Source organism: Denticeps clupeoides, chromosome 9 (genome assembly GCF_900700375.1).
Source record: "Denticeps clupeoides chromosome 9, fDenClu1.1, whole genome shotgun sequence".
NCBI lineage: Eukaryota > Metazoa > Chordata > Actinopteri > Clupeiformes > Denticipitidae > Denticeps > Denticeps clupeoides.
In genome coordinates, this window is record NC_041715.1 from 5,763,665 (window position 1) to 5,785,743 (window position 22,079).

At 42.7% G+C, this 22,079-nt stretch overlaps 1 protein-coding gene across 3 annotated transcripts in view; it reads right to left on the bottom strand.

The window, feature by feature from the left end:
• Positions 1–22,079, bottom strand: part of mylka (myosin, light chain kinase a) — a 44,724-nt gene that overhangs the window by 19,610 nt on the left and 3,035 nt on the right. For 2 of the 3 annotated variants that reach the window (XM_028990727.1, XM_028990728.1), the window contains exons 2-11: positions 19,274–19,430; positions 9,557–9,764; positions 8,810–8,858; positions 7,968–8,133; positions 7,511–7,676; positions 7,123–7,144; positions 5,761–6,278; positions 5,464–5,667; positions 3,390–3,524; positions 2,355–2,507 (exon numbers count right to left, since the gene is read on the bottom strand). In XM_028990727.1, coding sequence (XP_028846560.1) covers positions 2,355–2,507; positions 3,390–3,524; positions 5,464–5,667; positions 5,761–6,278; positions 7,123–7,144; positions 7,511–7,676; positions 7,968–8,133; positions 8,810–8,858; positions 9,557–9,764; positions 19,274–19,426 — 1,774 coding nt within the window. In that variant the 5' untranslated portion in view covers positions 19,427–19,430. Of the gene's footprint in view, positions 1–2,354; positions 2,508–3,389; positions 3,525–5,463; positions 5,668–5,760; positions 6,279–7,122; positions 7,145–7,510; positions 7,677–7,967; positions 8,134–8,809; positions 8,859–9,556; positions 9,765–10,798; positions 10,998–19,273; positions 19,431–22,079 lie in introns of those variants that run through there. The other variant, XM_028990730.1, reaches the window with a different exon arrangement.

Below are 22,079 nucleotides of genomic sequence, written 5' to 3' on the forward strand. Positions count from 1 at the left end.
GGACTATAGGCATGTGGAGTGTTGCCGCATATCACAGTTAAGCACATTTTGTCTGCAGAATGCCTAGAGAGACCGTACATCAGTCTGAACTTTCACCACGCTACGGCGAAAACATCTGGGATTCATGCGGAACTTGGCTGGAATGTCCGAGTGCTGGGTCAGTCAGATGGTGGGATAATCTTATTTAATAAGTGGCTGATTCAAGAGAAATTGAAGAATTCTAAGAATTTCCAGTGTTTCACAATTACCACAGAGGTAAAAAGGAAAAGACTATAATGGCACAAAGTCACAGTTGTTTGACTTTTTAATGACCTCTTTCGTTTTTAAAGAGCTTTTTGTTCGGGACGGGTGTCCGGTGGGCCACAGGCACCATGTATGGTGCTTGGTTCTGCGTGGACGCTCTGATCCCGGACCTTCAGCCTGATGGGATGAATGGCTGCAATAAACACAGGCCATTGCCTGTTTACATACCCAGAACGGCACGTGAAGAAGACCCCGAGCACCTCCAGCTTGCTCCAGTCACTACTGCCTAAACAAGCCAGTGGCCTCCGAGGAACCCAGGTCGCTTGTCCAGGCAGCTTTATTCACCCCGACATGTTGAGTAAACCACTCATATTCATAATACAGGACAGTGGAAACATTTCTACTATGAATTACAAATCATACCCACTTTTTTCATCTTCAGCCAGTCAACCAGAAGAAAGTCACAGGTTCAAACCTCACTTACTACTATTGTGTCCCTGAGTTGCTCCAGTGGAAATGTCCCTGTAACTACTCATTACTGATAAATGCCATAAATGTAAAATGTACAACATTTCACTTTCATTTTGCAGAGGGTTATCAGTAATACTATACAAATTTTATACAATGTTACTGTAGTTGTTTCTCCTCTGTCATGACGGCAGTGTGGGAAACTGATGGTATTTGGTGTGGTATCTCAGAACGGAACCTCTGGCTCTGAGTGCTGCACTGACAGGCGAGATGTAGGCGCAGGAATGTAGATGTTTCCTTTACAATATCCAGTCCTGGAAAAGAGATCTGGTTCCGAGTTATCAACTAGATTAAAAAAGTGCAAACACACCGAACGTAGGCATCGTCGAGGGCAGCACGTGTGGAGGTTTTCTTTATAAAATAAGCTCCGTTCTGATCTTGCAAGTCAAGGTTTGACCACAAGGTATCATATAGTGCCTTAAAATAGCCAGGGTGAATGGGAAAAATCTGTTTCTGATAAATGAATGTTGGATATGATAATATTCCTCAGCAGTTCTCTTTTATTACCTCTTTTATTGCCCTAGGATAAATTGGGAACATTCCCTACTTTTTCCACATAACAGGGACAGACGCTTTTTCTGGCAGATGCTTGGCTGGCTAAGCTTATGTGAAGAAATTGAAGGTAATGAATACAAATGAACGACACAGGCCACAATACCGCAAAAAGTGTGTTATCATATGGCATTACTGAAGCCTTATTGTTCATTAGATTATTAGATTTCAGTTGCACTTTATTACTAGACCATGTTATATACTATACTATGCAATACTGTACTACACTATAATACAATACTATAGCTCAATTCTACGCATACATGGTTTCTGGACCCAAGAAGTGTTATAAGCACAAAACAGGGTCTATGGTGCTATGGAGCTGTAACGTTAAAGCCAATGTTAAAGCCAAAGTGTATAGAGCAACATCTTGGTTCAATATATGCTGCCTTATAAATGTCTTTTGTAGCAGGATGCCTAGGCATATTTCAATAAGACAATATAACACCAAATGGGACCGTGGTGGCCTAACGGGTATGGGAGCGGACCTGTAATAGGAAGGTTGCCGGTTCAAATCCTGAACTGGCAAAGTGCCACTGAGCAAAGTACCATCCCCACAAACTGCTGCCCACTGTTCACTAAGGGTGATGGTAAATGCAGAGGACACCGTGTACAGGTGTATTGTGCTGCAGTGTATCACAATGACCATCACTTTTTTTTTTTAGATGAACATGTTTAAAAAGGCATTTCCTGCCTTCAGTCCATTATAATTTATTTGAATTGTGCTACAGGTCGATATCATGAATGGATGTGTTTTTATCATTTAAATTAAGCTGACAAGACAAGCTGACTACATAAAACATCAGGGTGGTAATAGCCTAGTGGGCAAGACACCAGACGCCACTTACTACCATTGTTTAAATGAGCAAGAACTTAACCCTGAGTGTCTCCAGGTGGACTGTCCCAGTAACATCTGGTTGTAAATATATACATACACACACACACACACACACACACACATCCATTCATGATATTGACCTGTAGTACAATATATATGGTTGTAAATATATGTATATATTGTCCCCACCCACCTTTGATCACAACCCTAGCTGAGCACTCTGCCCGCCCATGTTCATTCTCTGCAATGCAAGAGTAGGATCCTGCATCGCTGGCCACTGCCCTCCGCACCGTCAGCTGTGCCTGGCCCCTCTCAAACTCAGCGAGCGAGTGTAGGCATGGTTTATCTGAGAAAAATAGATGGAATCGAGGGAGAAGGTTTATACATAATAATGCAACCAAATCCATTGCATTTGCCCCCCTCCGTTTGTCACAATGTCCAGGTCTGTTTTCACTGCTTTCAGATACGAAAACTGTGGGATCAACGAATCAACGAATATTAACATGAAGTCATATGCAATACAACTTAACTATCAGAGGCAAAGTTCGCCTGCTGTGAGCGAATATCTCATTCTCCTATAAAAATGGTGAGGTGATCAGTTTTCCTCCTCATGAACTAGGAACAGGTCGTTTTAGACAGATCAGCGAAATTAGGAATTGCTAAATTAGGAAATTAGGAAATGCTTTTTGGAAATGAAAACCCCAAGAATCAGTCGCTCCACTTTTAGATTTCCAGCCCCCTCTAATGGTTGGAAATTGATATTGTAGATATCAGATCATATTAGATATCAGATCATTGTAGAAGAGATCATTGTAGAGGGGCAGTGGTGGCCTAGCGGTTAAGGAAGCGGCCCCGTAATCAGAAGGGTGCCATGGTGCCACTGAGGTGCCACTGAGCAAAGCACCGTCCCCACACACTGCTCCCCGGGCGCCTGTCATGGCTGCCCACTGCTCACACTGGGTTAAATGCAGAGGACAAATTTCACTGTGTGCACCATGTGCTGTGCTGCTGTGTATCACAAGTGACAATCACTTCACTTTATCATATGAACACTCTGAAATAGCACTTAAAGAAATTTGCCAATATTTTGTCCAAATTTTACTCCACATTACTGGATGCCCTTGGGTCTAAAAGGAACCATAGGAACTACATATTTAATTTAATAATACATTAAAAGACCCACATACAAGAACCACAGCATAAACAGAAGGATGACATTCATGCTCACCATCCAGCATCCATGTGACGGTAGGTGTAGGCCGCCCTTCCACAGAGCACTGCAGGGTGAAGTCCTGCTCCTCAGTGACGGTGCAGCCCTTTATCACGCTCCTGAACAACGGTGGTTTTCCAGCCGGCCGGATGTCTAGGAACAGTGAACGCACTTATTAACACCTCATAAGGACTCAGTAGCAATAGTATATATTGTATAATATAGTAGTATATTTGCAGCATTTGCAATATAGTGGTGGCCTATCGGTTAAGGAAGCAGCCCAGTAATAAGAAGGTTGCCGGTTCGAATCCCATTCCGCCAAGATGCCACTGAGGTGCCACTGAGCAAAGCACCGTCCCCACACACTGCTCCCCGGGCACCTGTCATGACTGCCCACTGCTCACAAAGGGTGATGGTTAAAAGCAGAGGACACATTTCGTTGTGTCACCATGTGCTGTGCTGCAGTGTTTCACAATGACAATCACGTCACTTTCAATTTCACATTTGTCCACATGCTACAGTTCCTCCAACAGACCAAGCATATGAAGGTTTGGTGCCTGTGAAACTATACAGTGTCTGGATTTGCTCAGTGTAATCTGAAGTACGCACACGTGGAGCAGCAATTTTTATGTCTTCTGCCAAATAAGCATGATACAATCTAACATATTTCCCTGAATCTAAGAACAAACACTGTATTACCCTGTATTACCCTGTAACAAAGTGTTTTTAACAACACTTTTTTCTTAACTTGTGTATTTGCATAAACGAACTGCACATTCATATAGCTATGTTAACATTCATATAGCTATGTTAATTAACTTGAATGTGACGAGTAAATCTAAAAAGACGAATGAAAATGGTCTTATATTTGTGTGTACACTATATATTGGAACCATAGCTGCAACAAGCCTGCAAAAAACGAGTTTCTTCAGGTAGAGAACCATTAGTACTAAAACAAGACCTTTTCTCCACAGCGAAGCCACACCGATGCTGCTTCACCAGTAGGTGGCACAGTAGCGTTGCTTTTGTTGGAAAGACTCGCAAAAACCCATTCAAACAAACCGAGAACCCAAAGTGCAGAGGTGTGCCACAAAAAGTCCAATGGTCATGACCTAATTTGACTGTTCAATATTGTGTGAAGGGAAATCATCTTCATGGCACCACTGATTACAGGCTATGGCGATAAGGAAGCAGGGTGTTCTGCCAGCAGCCTGAGTTCACGTCTCTGGTAATGTTCTAAAAATCAGCCCGAATTAATGTTCCAAGAAGTGTTTGGACTGCTGTGAAAAAAAGGAAGGCAGCAAACTCCCTAATTGTATCAAAGTCTCTTCCAAAGGCAACAATCTTGCTGAGGTTGAACTCGGACCAGACCAGAGCGCTCCGGATCAGGAATGCTGGCTACGAATCTCTGCTCTCCTGCCATCATCATGTCTTTTCAATATGACAGCCAGAGAAAACCCCATGTTCTTTCTCCCATGGTGCCGTGCCCTGACCTACCCGCGGCTCTTTCACATATATGGAAAGCCAAATGGGACAACAGCAGTGCTCCCTGGCCACTCAATTGCATTCAATACATCTATTTTAAAGAAAGCGGTGTGTAGTTACAAGCTGCGGGTCATTCTAAAGCATATTCCTCAATGCTGTTTCTGACCCAAGGACAACTTCGGACAATATAGTATTTAGGAATGGGTCACAATATGCTACTTGGAGGGCAATTATGTAACTGTAAACTGTAATTAAAGTTGCAGTTCTCTAATAAAGTGGTTCTTTGTTTTAATGTTACATGAAGCATAAGTTCTGGAGAAACTTAGACATGTAGGTAGCTGAAATGACAATAAAGCTCACTTGAACTTCAACTTAATAAAGTTTCCCCAGTCTTTATTTGTTCAATTCTTACATACAATAATGATGCATAATACTGCATGTCTATGGCATGGGCAGCAGAGGCCTAACAGGTAAGGAAGTGGACTCAAAAGGTTGCCAAAGCGCCAATGTTCCACTCAGGTCCTCTTGAGCAAGGTTCGGTCCCCACAAGCTGATCCCAGGGTGCCTTTCACACATTGACAATGCATAATACTGCATATCTGCTTACTCTTTACACTGAGGGTCCAGGTACATGAGGCCCTTCCTCTGCTGTTGATGGCGGTGCAGCTGTACTGGCCGCCATCGTCCCTCTGCACTCGTTCCAGAGAAAGGAGGTGCTGGGAGGAGTCTTGCTGAATGGTGAGCCCCGCCCTGCTCCTGATGGGGATGCCGTCCTTCACCCAGCTCAAGAGTGGCTCTGGGGATCCTGACACTGAGACAAAACAAAGGCACCATAATGAGGGCTAATGAAGAATGAAGTTCTGAAAGACTATTGTAATAGCAAAAGAGGAAATGGTGAAGTCACCTTGGCATCTGAAGATGACTTTAGTCCCTTCCACTGCCTCTTGGCTCTGAGGTGAGGACTCAAACCTTGGTGCTGATGTCAAGAGCTCCACTCTGCTTTCTCTGGTCGACCGTAGAACCTCTCTGCTGGCTTCAGGTCGGGATGAAGCTCTAGATGTCGGTCCAAGTCGAGAGGTCTCCACTGTGTCTGCTGCTGGCCTCTGTGGACCTCTGATGTGTGCATCTGTCTCGGCTCTGGACTGCTGCTGGACTCCAGAGCTGGACTCAGTTCGTCTGAGGTCCTCATTTTTGGCTTCGCTGGGTGGAGGGTTTGGGGAGGTGCCTCTGGTCCTCCACCCCCAACTTCTTTTGCTGTCTTTGGAGTCTGGTTTAATGGTGAGGGCATTGTGGGCCTCGTCATGGTCAGAAGGCGTGCTGGTTAGGGTCTGGTTGTTGGGTAGGCCATTGCTGGTAGGTTTCCCTGCAGTCGATTCATCCTTCGTTGGGCCCAGAGGAACGTCAGGAGACACCCTGTTATTCCTGTGTTCATTTTTTAAATAGATTTTTTTAATTCCAGCTATTAAATGTATTGTATTCACATTCAACATTATACTGTATTTAATGCTAAGGTCAGTCCCTCCAGTTTTTTACAATATTGTGATTGCGTCAAGTCCCACAAAAAACATCAATTTACTGCATATTTTCAAACCTACTGTATAATGTTTGCAAAAATTATCCAAAAATCCTTCATGTAAAATGACAACCTTTCTAGAACTCCTGTTGGTGGCAGTATTTCCCTGGCACAAAAACCCTGCATACACCGTTTTATTCAATTCAATTAAAAGGGAATGCGTTTCATGCAATGTATCAATTTTCTTCTTCTCTCACAACAACAATTTATTTTTGTATTGTGTATTGACGAAAAATCGAAAGCACAAAGAACAACTCACTCATTTAGTGTCTTAATAGGCCTGTGTAGACATTGGCTGTGTGACACCACGGTGCCCCTAGTGCTCCAGGTGGCATAAAAGAACTGATTGCAGGCCTTGTCACCAACACTCCCCTGTCATGCACTTATTCATTTAGGTTGTGAACTGAATCCACATTATGCTGCGTGACCTTTCTGAGTTCATGTTTATGTGTGCTTACGGCCATCGTGGCCCGTTTCCGTTTCATTCGTTAAACAATCCCTTTCTGTTGAGTGTCTGTGGCTCTTATATCACACAATGTGGCATGGGGTATAATAAGGGGGGAAATCGCAAATTCATCAGGAACTTTGAGAAAACATGACACAAAAGTTGTCATTTTGATTGCAAAGAAAAATACGTGAAATACTTGGAATGACTGTAAATTATGGTTTTTGACATTTTGGATGTCTACTTACATGCCATTCTCTGCATCTGAACCTGGAAATGTAATAAAAATATGATTAAAAATTACCTTCATGAACAAGAACGAGTTCTGCATTCTGATGGCATTTGAAGAAGTGTTAGCTTTCCACTTAACACATAACCAGTTGGTGCTGCTATGACAGCTGGATCATAGATGAAGCTTATCATTGCTCCATAAATTCATTTTAATGGGTAAAATGTGTTACAATCACTGTAATGTGGACAAGATGGTGCTGTGAGATAATGTCACCTTTGTGCTGATCTACCAAACTCACATGTCTGAGAGTATCTGGGCTGAAAACGCTTCACGAGCAGAATGTTAAATTCTCCACTGCGGGAGCACATTCAAAATGGAGATAAAACTGAAGGCCACTTTTGTACCCTGAACGTTGAGCTCGGCCGTTGCTGTGGCTTTCCCAGCGCTGTTGGTGACAGAGCAGGTGTACATTCCAGCGTCCTCCATGCACGCTTCTCGGATCTCCAGGAAGTGAATCCCCGAGCTTGTGAACGTTCTGAAGCGTCCTGAACCAGGCAGCTCCTCAGCCCCCTGTGTGAAAAGGTCTGCGCATCCCATCTCATGTCCTCTTTCACCCTCATAACATTTTGGTGCAAGTTTATCAGAATTAAGAATTAAAAAGTGGTCACAAGTCACATAAAAGAAGCCAAAATTTTTAGTTAATGAATGAATCTGCCCAAAGCCCCAAATAACAATCCAAAAAACCTCTATTCTCTTTTCACAGTAATGTCTAATGACTCTGGACCTCAAAACCCAGGAAGTTATCCCAGGGAATTTCAGATTTAAAAGAGCACAAGATCTCCATTTCTCTCTCTTTCCTACCTTCAGCCACACCACTTGTGGCTGCGGACGCCCCGTGATCTTGGCTGAAAACTTGCCACTCTGTCCCACCCTGAGGTAGAGGCGAGAGGGTTTGTTCACAAATTTCGGGGGGCTTTCCCCCCATATGCTGGTCCTGTTCTCCACTGCAGGAATGGCAAAATGATCTCTAAAAAACAATAACCAAGAAAAAAAATTCTGTCACTGCATTCATATAACAGGCAGCAGCTGCTTTTCAAGTGCAGTTAGACACAAATGCCTAGTTTTAACGAATATATACTTACAAGTCCGGGAAATGACTTTGTGACTTATGTACTAATAAAAATATATTAATACAGTTTAACTGTGATTAATACAGTTTTCTTCCATTGATTATATTTACTTTTCCCAATCATGATGTTAAATATCCACATTTCTCAGAAAAGAAAATATATGAAACATAAACTCTTAGTGAAAGTGATTGTGAAACACTGCAGCACAGCACAAAGTGACACAACGAAATGTGTCCTCTGCTTTTAACCATCACCCTGGTTAACCATGTGGGTAACCATGACAGGCGCCCGGGGAGCAGTGTGTTGGGACGGTGCTTTGCTTAGGGGATGGTGCTTTGCTTATTTAACCGCTAGGCCACCACTGCCCACTTACACTTACAAAGGATGCCTCTGGATGGTGCTACCTTGTGGTTTTGAATAGAATGGAACTAGATATACAATACATATGAATAGAATGACTCCACAAAATATAATAAACCAAGTAAAATTATGTTCGATTCTTTTAAGAAGACAAAATAATAGAACATGACAGGAAAACGTAATAAAATTTATTACAAATGATTCTAGTCTTACCCTTTCGCTCTTCCAGATGAAGGCAGGTTGTATTTCTTCCCGCCATTTCCTGAGTGTGAATATATAAAAACACATTCATTTTCAATGACGAACAAGACACGGTGAGCTCATAAATGAGCCATCAGGCACAAAGTCTACAAATCAAAATGACGCCACAAGAAAAACTGTTTATATGGCTACTTGTTACAGGATGTTACACACACACACACACACACACACACACACACACACACACGATGCTGTTTGTGTTTAGCAGTAAGTGCTTACAGTTGTATAAAATGGACACAGATGTGGGGCTATATGAGAAAGTCTGCCCTCCTTCAGAAGGCAGAAAGTGAACATCACATACGGATGTCGCACCACTCTGGTGGCGCCATGTTGTTCCGAGGATGCAAGTTAAATTGCTGAGTGTGTTGATTGCACCAGCAAGCTTGTTCTTGGACGTCAGTCAGCGCACTTCAAACGCTGCTGTCGTGCTGCTCTGCAAAACCTCAGACCCAGAGGAGCTGCCATTTCAGGACAAGGATAATTATACTGAGAACGATTTTTCATAGTAATACCATGCAAATGCTCTGACATTTTGGCTATTATGTGGATTTTGCCTGAGGGTAACTCTACTTTAGAAGTTACACCAAGGGTTAAAGCGAATTGTCACATCTGGCAACCATTTCCCAAGAGAATCGTGAATTAAAAGTGATTGGTCTGGGCAGAGAAAGAAGGAAAAGGCGAAGAGAGCGAGAAGGAGACCTTCCACCACGATCTCCACGGTGACCTGCCGGCCGCCAGCCTCGTTGCGCGTCTCGCAGGTGTAGCGGCCCGCGTCCTCCTCCTGCACGTCCTGCACCGCCAGGCCGAAGAGGCCGTGGCTGCTCTGCTCCATGGAGAAGCGTCCTCCAGCTACCAGCACCTTCCCATTCCGGTACCAGCACACCTGAGTCTCTGGACTTCCTCTTACCTGCATGCAGACAGCGAACATGTCTTACATTCCCCAATTACAGGTTAAGTTGTAGTAGGTTTTGTAGCAGGAACACCTAGAACATAAATAGTACTAGTAATCAGGACATTTATCACAGCAGTGTGTGGGGACGGTGCTTTGCTCAGTGGCACCTCAGTGGCACCTTGGTGGATCGGAATTCGAACCGGCAACCTTCTAATTACGGGGCTGCTTAACCACTAGGCCACCCGTAGTTGGCCTCACCTCAAAAGAAGATCCAATTTACCGCTAACGTGTTATGATAACGATCTGTCTTCGCCAGAGCGTTGGTCTCCAGAGTGTTGGTCTCCGTCTCAACGTTCAAATCCAGGCTTTGAAGCTAAATCAATGTCCACCCCATTGTGCTGAATTAGAGATTAGAGACACTAATTAGCACCCTGAAAAAATACAAGACGTGACTAGAACTGACCACACGGAGCCTTTCTTTCAAGCCACATTCATTGTCTTGTTGGAGACTCTTCAAATTCTAGGTCACTTCCTTAATCTCACCACCAACGCTTGTTTTCTCTGAAGCCTGTGAAGCATTACAAATCTGCAGGAAGAGACCGCAGCTAATAAGGGCACCATATGGGCAAACTTTTTCACTCTTTTTTTTTTTTTTTTCGTCCACCAGTGTGGCATGCCAGACATCTTATTCTCTTCGGACCCCCACCCCGCGCAGCATTGTATTCCGGATGAGAGCCATGGTAGACGCAACCTCGCAGAAACATCAGACCGAACCTCACAGGGCGACTCCCGCTTCAAATGAACGAAAAGCCGAAGAGGAAACTGTTAACCGCCGCATCTGCAATAAATTTCGTGGGACTGAAATCCCAAAATTAATATGAGTCAACAGCTTGTAGACAATAGATTGATGCCATGTGAATGGAAAGATCTGAGCCAAAGATCAGAGTCGGAACAGAAGAGCCCACCAGTGCTGTATATCCTCAAACTCACATTCCAGATTGTCAAACTGTCCTTTTTTCAGCTTATATTGAAATAAATGAATAGTGTACCTTTCACTCAGAGGTTGAGGTCCTCCTGGACTTTGCCCATAAATAGAAATATTAGGTCTGAAGTCTTTATTAAATCAAACAGGCACTGGCATTTCCTCTGCAAACAGTGCCACTGGACGCTCTCTCCCACAAAGCCTTTCAGGCAGCCTTCGCTCCGTAAAGCAACTTGTGGTCAAGCTCTTTGCCTCAAAAATCCAAAGCCGCTCGGTTCACTTGCTGACTGGAGGAAAAACACAGGCTTGTTTACCCACTCGGCCATCCAGAAAGCAGATGGAAGCCAGGCAATGCTCTTTAGAGGACAAAACAAAATTGAGGACAAAGGCTGGGATTGGATGCAGACCCACTGGACACACCCAGGCCACACCATGCTGGGTGCCAAGGTTATAATGAACCATGAGCTGGACAAAACGTCTTCATGTGTTCAAAGCTGCTCTCAGATCTCGCCATTCCGGAACCTTCCAGGAAATCCACCCATACGAGTTTTAATCACTGAATCCGCGAGCCAAGGAATATTGCTGGTTGTATGTTGGTGGAACGATATGCAGTGAAACAGTAAGCAACACAAGAGCTTAAAAAGAGCTTAGTATTAAAAAAGTGAGCCTAAACAATACAATAAATACTTTTAAAGCTCCGCAATTTACAAATAAACGTGGTGCCGATGGGAGCCATGAATGCAAAATAAATTGTATGAGGCATGTTTATAGAATTATGCTTCTGCACCACATGGTACCAACTCTATGCTCCGCGTGACATCATCTTCAGTGCAGGATCTCGACGGAACTTCTGCAACTTCTCAATCAACCACAATGTGCAACAGGTTACAAAAAAATACATACAAAAAGAATCCAACAGAACAACAGAAGGTAAGCACAGAACTCTGGGCTCTCCGTAAAAGCAATCTCTCTGGGCTGCATTCCTCTTGATCCAGACTTCATTTTAGGCTTAATCCCAGGCTTCAAGGGCCCCAGTTCACATTACCCTTCAACTATGAGGCCTATGAAAACAGAAATATCAAAGTACCAGGTAGAATCCACATAGTTTGCACAATGATTGAATAAAGGCACCATGCGAAAAAAGGCTTATAAGGTTGAAACCGCTCTTGTTGTTTTTTTTTGTCATTTTGTCACATATGCATAATTCATATCATATAAACTTAATAACATTTTTGCGAATGGCAAACCTTTCTGCGCATATTTGATAATGTTTTTTCAAAAAACTGCAGTATGGTGCTTTATATTACAATATTCTGGAATCTGGAGACTTAAGGCCACGGTACAGGAGCCCCGTGGCATGCCGGGAGACATCTGTGGAGGATTAACATTGCGCCGGGCATCTGACAGGGACTCGTATGAGGTAATTGCCTGTTTCACACAAGACAGAACAGAATCCACCAACATCCCTACCTATGCTGTCAAATAAATGACCCTCAGTGTCATACATTTACATTTACAGCATTTATCAGATGCCCTTATCCAGTATTCCCTTACAATCAGTATTTGCAGGGACAGTCCCCCCCTGGAGCAACTTAGGGTTAAGTGTCTTGCTCAGGGACACAATAAGTGGGGTTTGAACCTGGGTCTTCTGAGTCACTCGCCGTGTTATCCACTAGGCTATTACCACCCTATAGTCTTCTTATAAATAATACTTACAGTCTTCTGGGGTCTGACCACTTTCAGGCGTTTAAAAACGCATATTTGCAAACTACATTGCATAGTGTAGTATAGCATTCTAACATTCTACCATGTTACAGTAATGCTGCTATCTCAGGTCAACCATGTAGACATGATCACAAATATGAGATATTTGCAGCATGTCCTCATTCCCATTGTAAGAATGACGGAAAATATTTGAGTCTCTGCTTTTGGCTCTTCACCAAGGAATCACTTTTTCCTGGCTTCACAGTCAGGGTGAAGTCAAGCAAAAACAGACCTTAAAACGAAGGAACGCGGCGCAACCAGTATTCACCGTCAAATCAGGCGCAAATCAGGTTATCGAAAGAAAACAGATCTGATCAAGCAATTAAGGACATGCACGTGAGCGGCACTGGATCAAATACAGGGACCGATGGGAGCTGTTGGGAGGAATGAGTAACAGGAGGAAGATGCGGCCTCCCCACATCTGCTTTCAATAACCTCCCCAGCCTTCATCAAGGGCCCGCACGACGCATACCTCTCACCGCGATCATATGGCGGCCACCTCTTTCACGCCGCTCCACCTATGTTTTCCTACTGGCGCGGAATTACATCATACATCGCTCGCCCAGGCAAGGGGGATCTTTTCCTGAGGCGGGCCATGTAGGGGCAGAGGAGGCTGGTGAGGGCATTCCTTCTTCGCAGAGGAATGGAGAGAGGTGATCCATGGAGCGGGGACCAGAGCAGTGCAGTCCTTGCAGATTCGTACGATGTTAAGAAGCTAACATCATGTTAACAGGGTGGGTACACCACACTCGTTATGAAACAGGTTCAAACCCCACATACTACCATTGTGTCCCCGAGAAAGACTCTTAACCCCATTGTGTCCCCGAGAAAGACTCTTAACCTTGAGTGTCTCCATGGGGACTGTCCCTGTCACTACTGATTGAAAGTCGCTCTGGATAAGGACAATTTTATAAATGGCATGTAAATGTAAATTAACAGAATGCTTCATGGATTTAAGGAAGGAAGCCAAATTGTTATTTCAATGTATTTTAAGTTGTAGCTCAAGCATATTGACTAAAATAATTATTTATTTAGAATATTATTTAAATTTATATAATATAAAATTTATTATACTTAAGTATTTGCAGGAATAGTCTTGTAAGTTGCTTTTGGTCGAATGTAAAACTAAATGCTACACATTCAACACTCTTGCAAAAGGAGTAATAATTTAGGCAAAATTATTGTTGCGCAGTTCCATAACCTCAGAAAGTTTATGGCCTTTGGCCTTGGAGGTGCCTCGGCTCATGAATTTGGTTACAACCTACTGCTGTTCTCACTGCCTGACAAAACACATCTTAGAGAGAAAAGGAATGAAAGGGGGGAAAATGCAGATGGACTCATTATTCTTCAATTTCAGCCCTAACAACGTCCAGAGTTTTCAGCTGAGCACAACTGTCTGCTTCAGCACACGCCAAGTTTGCAACTGGATTTTAGCCTCCCGGGTGCCTGGGGAACATCTGCACAGCCTCTTCTTCGCTGGAATCTCAGCTGTATGATTGAAGGGTGAGATCTGAGATGCAGTGCCATTTCTGACACCTGCTACCCCCCGGGAGCAGATTAAGTGTGCCGTGAGTGTTTTAGCAAGTGGGGTCTGACGATCTTTAAGATATAGCGGTTACATACAATCAGCAGGTTGCTTCAGGTTGTTTCAAGAAATGACTCTCAAGAAAAGTGTGTTAATTTTATGACAGAGGGGCATAAAAGGGTTTGGGATAGTGTATACTGCATATGCATTACAAGCACATTAATTATGGTATGTCTTTGCAGATTTTTTTGCAAAACACATTAAAAAGTGTAATTGAGATAATAAGCAATATGCAGCACATGAAGCAAACCATTGTGTCTTGAGATGCATTGTCTCTAAGATACTAATAGCGACTGCTCAAAAAGTAAAACCCCTGTACAGGTTCTAATTGTAGCAATATAGTGATTAAAATGATAAGGGATGTGTTTTTTAATGCACCGTAGCATATTCGATGGCTGTGGACCTTTCACAATTGACCTCATATGATTGCTGGGGAATTGAATATTTAAAACAAAATAAATAAACAGCAAAAAAAAAAAAATGTAATATATCAATATGTAATTAAATATGTGGCCTGCAACTATGTAACCTAAGCCATGAAATTTTTATTTTAGATGCTAATGCCATTACACATTATTTGAATGCACTATGAATGGGGTATTTATATCATTGTTACTAAAACTTTGTCAAGAATTTGACATGAGGAAAATTAAGGCGTCTGATCCCAGACGATCTCTTTCTCAAAATAGCCAAGTGCAGCAAGAAACAGAAAGTCACAAGGCAGAAGGCATTTTAATCCCTAGCAGAGAGCATTCCACGCAGGTTCAGACCGGGCTTCATCTGCCTTCCCAGGAAAAGCGATTAGCGAAGCCCCTCCGAGATTACCGGCGTATACGTATCCACGCACGGTTTCTTTGCGATGAAGAAGGCGGTGTGCTTTCATGATAGATGCCGCCATGGAAGACTGAACGCCTCTGGCAGGTCAGTAATGAAGAAGGTAATATCGCGTGTGTTTATATAAGTCCGTCTATGGACTTCAGGGTGAACACTGGCCGCTCCTGGAAAGCTCATAGCGAGGGTAAAGTAATATGTTGTATGTTTTTTGAAAGTTAAAGCCGCCCAAGTCCAACACAACATGGCATAATGGAAGTGGAGAAAGCTTCAAGCGTGGATCTGGAGTCTGTGTTTTTGTTGGGCCAATCCGAAAGCTGAAGAATGCCAGCTAAGATCAAACTCTGTCTGTACCGTACACTTGCAAATGATACTAGATTTATCCTCTAGACTAATGTGCCAAAACAGGGGAGCATTGGATCAGGATTACATCTGCTGAACAAATCATTTTGCCAAGAGTGTGAAATGCTGCCATCACAGCAAAAGCTCCCTGATTTGGAGAGACGCAAATCTTCAACTTTTTGTTTATTACATAATCTCACATATGTTATTTCATAATACTCGTTTTTCTTTTGGTTTCATAATGTAAAAATATGAAAGACCTATAAATGATTAGGTATCTCCAAAAGCGACTGGTGGTATATTTATTTCATGTAGTTTCTGCATTAATATTGTTACTGAATAATAAAGATCACATGTGTCCCCAGTGGCTTGGTTCCACGGAGAACAGCAATTAGTAATTTTTATTCACATAGCCCTTAAATTTATAGAATATTGCTTTAATTGCTTTATAACAATCTGTGGCATAGATGCCATTGGGATATTCAATATTACTGTTCAAATAGTGCAATTTAATATAGTTTGAATATAGGTTTCCTAACACAGAAAAAAACAGCCAGTATACCAAAAGCAACTCAATACCTCTGGGTCTCTTGGCAGACATGTATATGACTGTCATTGTTGGCTAGCACGTCTTTTTAATATTCACCAAGGAACACGGTGTACCGTCCCTAGGTTCAGCCATCTTTGTCAGGATCTGCCAGAAGATGCACGTCCTTCGCTTAATAAGAATTAGAAAACTAGAGTGTGCAGAGCAACTTTAGTAGCTACCTCCATCCCAGTCGGCCTTTAAAAGACATGTGTTGCACACTCCTGGACGGTTTCTGACCGACAGACGAGGAGAGTGTAGCCACCGTTCCCACCAAATTTTACGGCAGCGGCATTATTGCGACAATTTCCGCCACGATGCCCACTCTGCACCAGCGGGACGCCACAAGGTCCCAGCCCCAAGATTAGCATGAACTTCAACAATATTGGAAAGAAAGAACAAAGTTGAGCAACGGCACGAAACAACATGATGTCATAAAAACAACCTTTCTCACAGGGTTATGAGACTTTGATGGGCACATTTCATTCATGATAACCGTTTTAGTCTGCTAGAAGAGTTTTTTTTTAAGTCCTAAAAGTAAAAAAATAATAATAATAATTAAGCAAACTGGACAATGAGGAAAATCATGAAGAACAAATGTGAACCTCTAGTCATGCAGCAACTCCATTCAGAGCATCTTCAACTGCTCTCTTCAGGTCTTCTGTTCGAATATAGCAAGACAGTACTGTTGCACCACTACACCTGGTACACACAGGGAAATGGAAGTACCACTGTGTACCTATATGGGTACAGATGCTTGTCGCTGGTTCAGTACCCTTCTGAAGAACAACAATGTACTGTCTTCGCAGGTACTTTTTTGTAGCTTAGTCATCTGTACCATTTAAGGCACAATTGTGTACCTGTCATGACATATTAGTAAGATGTGTTGGTCTGTAAAGGGCAGAACACTGGTTGTGTTGCACAGGGAGCTGCGTAAGGAGCCACAGACGTGGGGAGGCTGGGCTCGAACCGGCAACCTTCAACTCACAGGCACAGAATCTTAGTCCACAGAGCTAAACTGTCTGCAATTTGATGTACTTTCATGTACATTCCTTTTGTCCTTAGTTGTGTTAGGATACTGTGAAAAAAGCATTTTTGTTGGGTTAATTTGGATAATTTCCATGTGGTGCAGGTTCATGGGTACAAATATGTACCCAAATCATGTACCTTTAAAGGTACAACATGATATCACAAAGGATCTGTCCTGTACTTTTTGAGGTGCAGTCAACTGAAAGGAACAGTTTTGTACCTGGAGGTTTAGATTGTACCCTGTGTACCTTTATTTCTCTGTGTGTACATGTGTGCAACTCACCCTCTACACATCTATCAGTTTACTAGGTGGTATTTTGAAAAAGCTCTGATGGAATGGAATCAACATCTAGGAAGTGGTTATCTCAAAATCTGTTTTCTCTGGCTTTTTGTTAAAATCCTAGACCCTCATTTCACTTCACTTTGACGCAGTGTCAATTATAAAGTCCAGCTTATCACAGAGTCCCCCTATTAGACACAGACACAGACAAAGTTAAATTCACCCTAGTTAGGCTGTCCTAGTTAGGGTACTGGGCCACTGTAGCACCAATATACCACTATTACCACATATTTCAGTATCGGTCGTACAGTGCAACCGTCTGCCGCTGCTTCTGTTTTTTTTCTCCAAGACACGGAATCAAGCACCCAGACTACTGGCAGACCCCAGTGAAGAGACCAGCAAATAAATCTTGGTTCCTGACAACTGCTAAACAAGGACATACCATGAAACAAACCAGAGGGTCACCACAGCCACCACCACCGTTACAACTACAGCTATAGGGATCTTCAAATGGACCAGTAACATCATTGTGGACACGTAATCTAGACCATGACACTGGACTACATCCTGGACTCCTCCAACCCTACAACTGTAGGACTTATTATTATATCATCCCCAACCCTGCACTGACACCAAGTGTGGGGGGTGTCAACTGTAGGGCCTGTCAAAGCCCATTGAGACATACTGTATGTGATTTGGGCTATATAAGAAATAAATGTTGTTGTTGTTCTTGGTTATAGAGCAAGAAAGAATTTTAGGAATGATGGCTCGACAAAATGAGTAGTTTGCAAGCAGAGGTTCAGCTTTTGAATCTCATTCTCCCATACGGCATGGGGTCCATACAGTTTATTCAGAGCCGCTTCGCCTTCTGACGACCGGCAGTGACTAAATAGATGAACAGTTAGGCCTGGATGAAAACAGTTACAGCTACGGTTCCCTGCTGACAGGAAAGCAGAAATACAGCGGAACACACACACACACACACACACACACACCATAACAGACACGTCAACCGGAAAGTGTCATCTGTCAGACAGGGCCATAGCCTCCTGTCAGCACATGCCATGTTTGACAGAAAGCGTGTTTCTTCGTCTGTGACGGACTGGCATCAGGCACTGATCGTGCACCAGCCTTCATCTTTGAGGCTGAGCCTCTTCAAAGCAAAGAACTTCTGCTGTGATGAAGGGAACAGTGATTACTTTTGCCAACAGATCTGAAAATGTTATGCCATTCAGAAGTTGTTGCTGTTTGTTATAATGAGGACAGCAATGTGCAGAGCAGTCATGAAGGTAAAGGGAAGTGACTCTATCTGATTCATTAAACATATCGAGCCAGATTCTCAGTAACCTCCATACAGTAGCTGTGATTGGACTGGCTTTTTACAGCATTTGGCAGATGCTCTTATCCAGAGTGACTTACATAAATGCTTTACATAATAAATGTGTCCTCTGCTTTTAAACATCACCCTTACTGGACAGTGGGCAGCCATGACAGGCACCCGGGGAGCAGTGTGTGGGGATGGTACTTTGCTCAGTGGCACCTCAGAGGCTCGGGATTTGAACCAGCAACCTTCTGATTACAGGGGCCGCTTCCTTAACCGCTAGGCCACCAGTTGCTGGTCCACAAGACCACGACTCAATCCATTTGGATCACTGTAGATACCAGTCACATAAAAACTCCTCTTCTGTTTTTTTTTTAAAGAAATACTAAAAATACTTTTTAGCTTGCATTTGAAGATGAATCTGCTTTTTGAACATCTTGTGGAAGTTCATTTGAAGAAGAACCACTAAAAGCTTTTGCATTCCATACTAAATTTGCATTTATGTGCAGTCGGCATTGCAGAGGAAGCAGTACATACATATGCCCAAAAAGCAGAACCGACAGGTGCCACCAGTTGCAACTGGCTACCAAGATGTGACATAATAACACATTCTCTAGTACCATTGGTTTTATTACTTTTAGGTTAATGTAAAACCCAATGATGGTTGTTTCTGGGAAGACACATTTTTGATTACCATATGAACACTATTCCATTTGACATACTAGATCATCCTAAATACGAAAAGGCTGAAATAGATAGACAGTTTGATAGATAAATAGATACTTAATAGATAATCATTTTTACCTTTCCATCAAGGCGAGCAGTTCCCCCCGGTGAGACGCGCGTGTTGCGGGGTGGGAGGGTGAACACAGGAGGTTCGTTGCTCAGGGACCCCTGGCCCAGGGTCAGGCTGGTCTTGGAGATCCGGGTTGCTGTCACAATCTGCACATCCTCCATATTGCTGCAAAAAAAGTAGGAAAGGCAGAGATGTAATCAAAACCACGCTTGTCTGGAGACAAGACAACAAGCCCGCTGCTGCTCTGACTGAAAAACAGTGGGTCTTTATATGAGACAGATTCGTACAGCAGGACCTTCACGTACGTGCCAGGCTTTGTGCTTTGCAGGGAAAACATGTTCTTTTATTAAATTGGGCGAAATCCCATTGTGTTACAATATAGGAATTAGCATCTCGAACTCTAAAAGGGAGGTGAAAAAAAATTCAAGGAAGAAACCTTGAAAGCACATTAGACCACAATCAGTTTCGATCTGGCATTCCGATCGGTTGAGAGTTCTCCTGAGTGTCACACATTGTGACACATCTTTTACTCTTCTTATAACATTATCTACTGGCCACAACACCATAGAGCGCACCGTAGCATGCCAGTATAGCACAGTTATTACCACCATATATTAATAGGTAGGTATTATTCCCTCAAGAAGGTTGAATTTCTGTGGAAATGCTCATTATTATGCAGTATGAATGGTCAGTATTATGCAACAGCTCTCACGAGTGTGAGTCTGCAAGTTGTTTTAAAGGTTATGTGGAGTAAATGCAATGTAATGATGTGCTGTAAGTGTTACTTTTGGTAAATACCTTCACCTACTGTTCTCTTCACAGGGTCGGAGGTCATGGCTTCTAATTTTCAGGCCAGACTTTCCCAGAGAAAATTCACTGCTAGACGTTAAAGTGCCATGAAACTGAGAGGACCTGGGATGCCATTAAGGTCACACTGTCTCACAGGAGCAATTTCTAAATGAAAAGTGGATGTAGCATGACTGTCTGATATATTGCCAGCAGATGTAACTGATCCTCATCGCTGTCTGAAGCACCACGTTTGGACTGAATGACCTCCTAACTGCAACATATTCAAAAGATGCATTATTCATCATCTTATTTAGTTGCTCATTAAGTACCACAGGTAAACCAGATTAGTGAATCCCAGATTTCAACCATTTTCTTATGCTGAAATGCATAGATGAGTGGTCCACCACCCAAACACATCCTGCAAGTAAACATCCTGTGGTCGAGGGAGATCTAACTCATTCATATAAAAATGATTAAAAAGACCATAATATGGCAGAAAGACAACACAGGAAGAGCCGCCATAAACACAGGGCGCTGGGGCTGAATTTAACCCTGCTGTGTTTCCAATTTTAACCTGACCCTCCAGCTCCGAACAGCCTTGTGGCCCCTTCACATCCCTGTGGACACATATGCAAGTGGTAAAAGTGTAGAAAAACACCATTTCCTCTGTAACTGCAGCCAACTGATACTTACACAAGCTGGATTATTTTAACTGGGCTAATTAACGCACATGGACACATTGGCCATTAAGAACCTGGGAGATGTTTGAGTGTAAATACAGCTGTGAGTCTGATGTGGTGTCTCCTGGTCCTACCATCTTCCTCCAGCATTGTAGCAAGGAAATGCAACTTTGTAAATGTGTCTGCAGTCTCATTCTAAGAAAACCACACCTTTCGATCGTAAATCGAATGGAAAGTTGAATACATCATTCCAAAGTCCATACATACTACATGTTAATTTGCAAAGTATTACATTTTGCACATTATGTAATTATGAAATGAATACAAGCAAAAGCACTTACAGGGTCTACAGGGTCTGACCAAAGCAATAAAACAAGTTTGTATCAGTAGTTCTCCACGCTGAGATCTGACAGTAGTGCTTACATGTCCCTGTGGCCCCATGGCGCTGCTGTCTGCATTTCAGAAGAGAACAATTCACTCTGCAGGGCTGCTTTTGGTTAGTGTTCAGGAAGCCTGATGATCTTTGGAGGCTCAGCCACTGGATACCCTGAGGTTGTGTGTCTCTGTGTTTGTGTGTGTGTGTGTGAGACTGAGAAGCTATGCATGAGTATAAATAATTATGTTATTATCATATGGATGTCTGGGAATAATACTGGACAAGGGTTGCTACTTTATGACACAAAATGTTCCAAAAAATCTGAGACCATCTGATATGCAATAATTATTTTATATTTGTAATACAAGTTATCAAACCCATTTGCTTCGCCTTATGTGCTCCACAGTATATCAACAGAACACACCAACTACATATGCAACAGGGAAACATTACAAACACTTCAGTACAGACAATTGCAACCTAATGGGTTGCATATTTCTCTCAGGGTATTAAATTAGCATTCGATCTGGCAATATAGCATGCACCCAAGAATATATATGTTTTTATTTACCCTGTCATAAACTGGCAGACATCCACAGTACAGACTGGAAACAGATTGAATACTGTAAAATACATTAAGGACACATGGGATGGGTTATATATGAAATACTGCTTTTAATTTATGGGCTATTCTGAAGTCTTAAAAAAAACCTTGTATAAGGTCCAGTACGGTTACCTGGAACGAATTAACATTAAACCAAAGGATACCTGGGCTGATAACTAAAATAAGGTAACAATAATAAATAATGACAGTAATGACAGCAATATGGCCTAACTCAAGATTACTCTCATCTGTGGTCATGGAGTCAATGCAGCACTGGGCTTTCATCTGCGAGGATCTGTATTTCCCATAACAGAATGTCACTGGCCCACTGGGAAAAAGCGTCTTCACAGGAACCATAACTACTG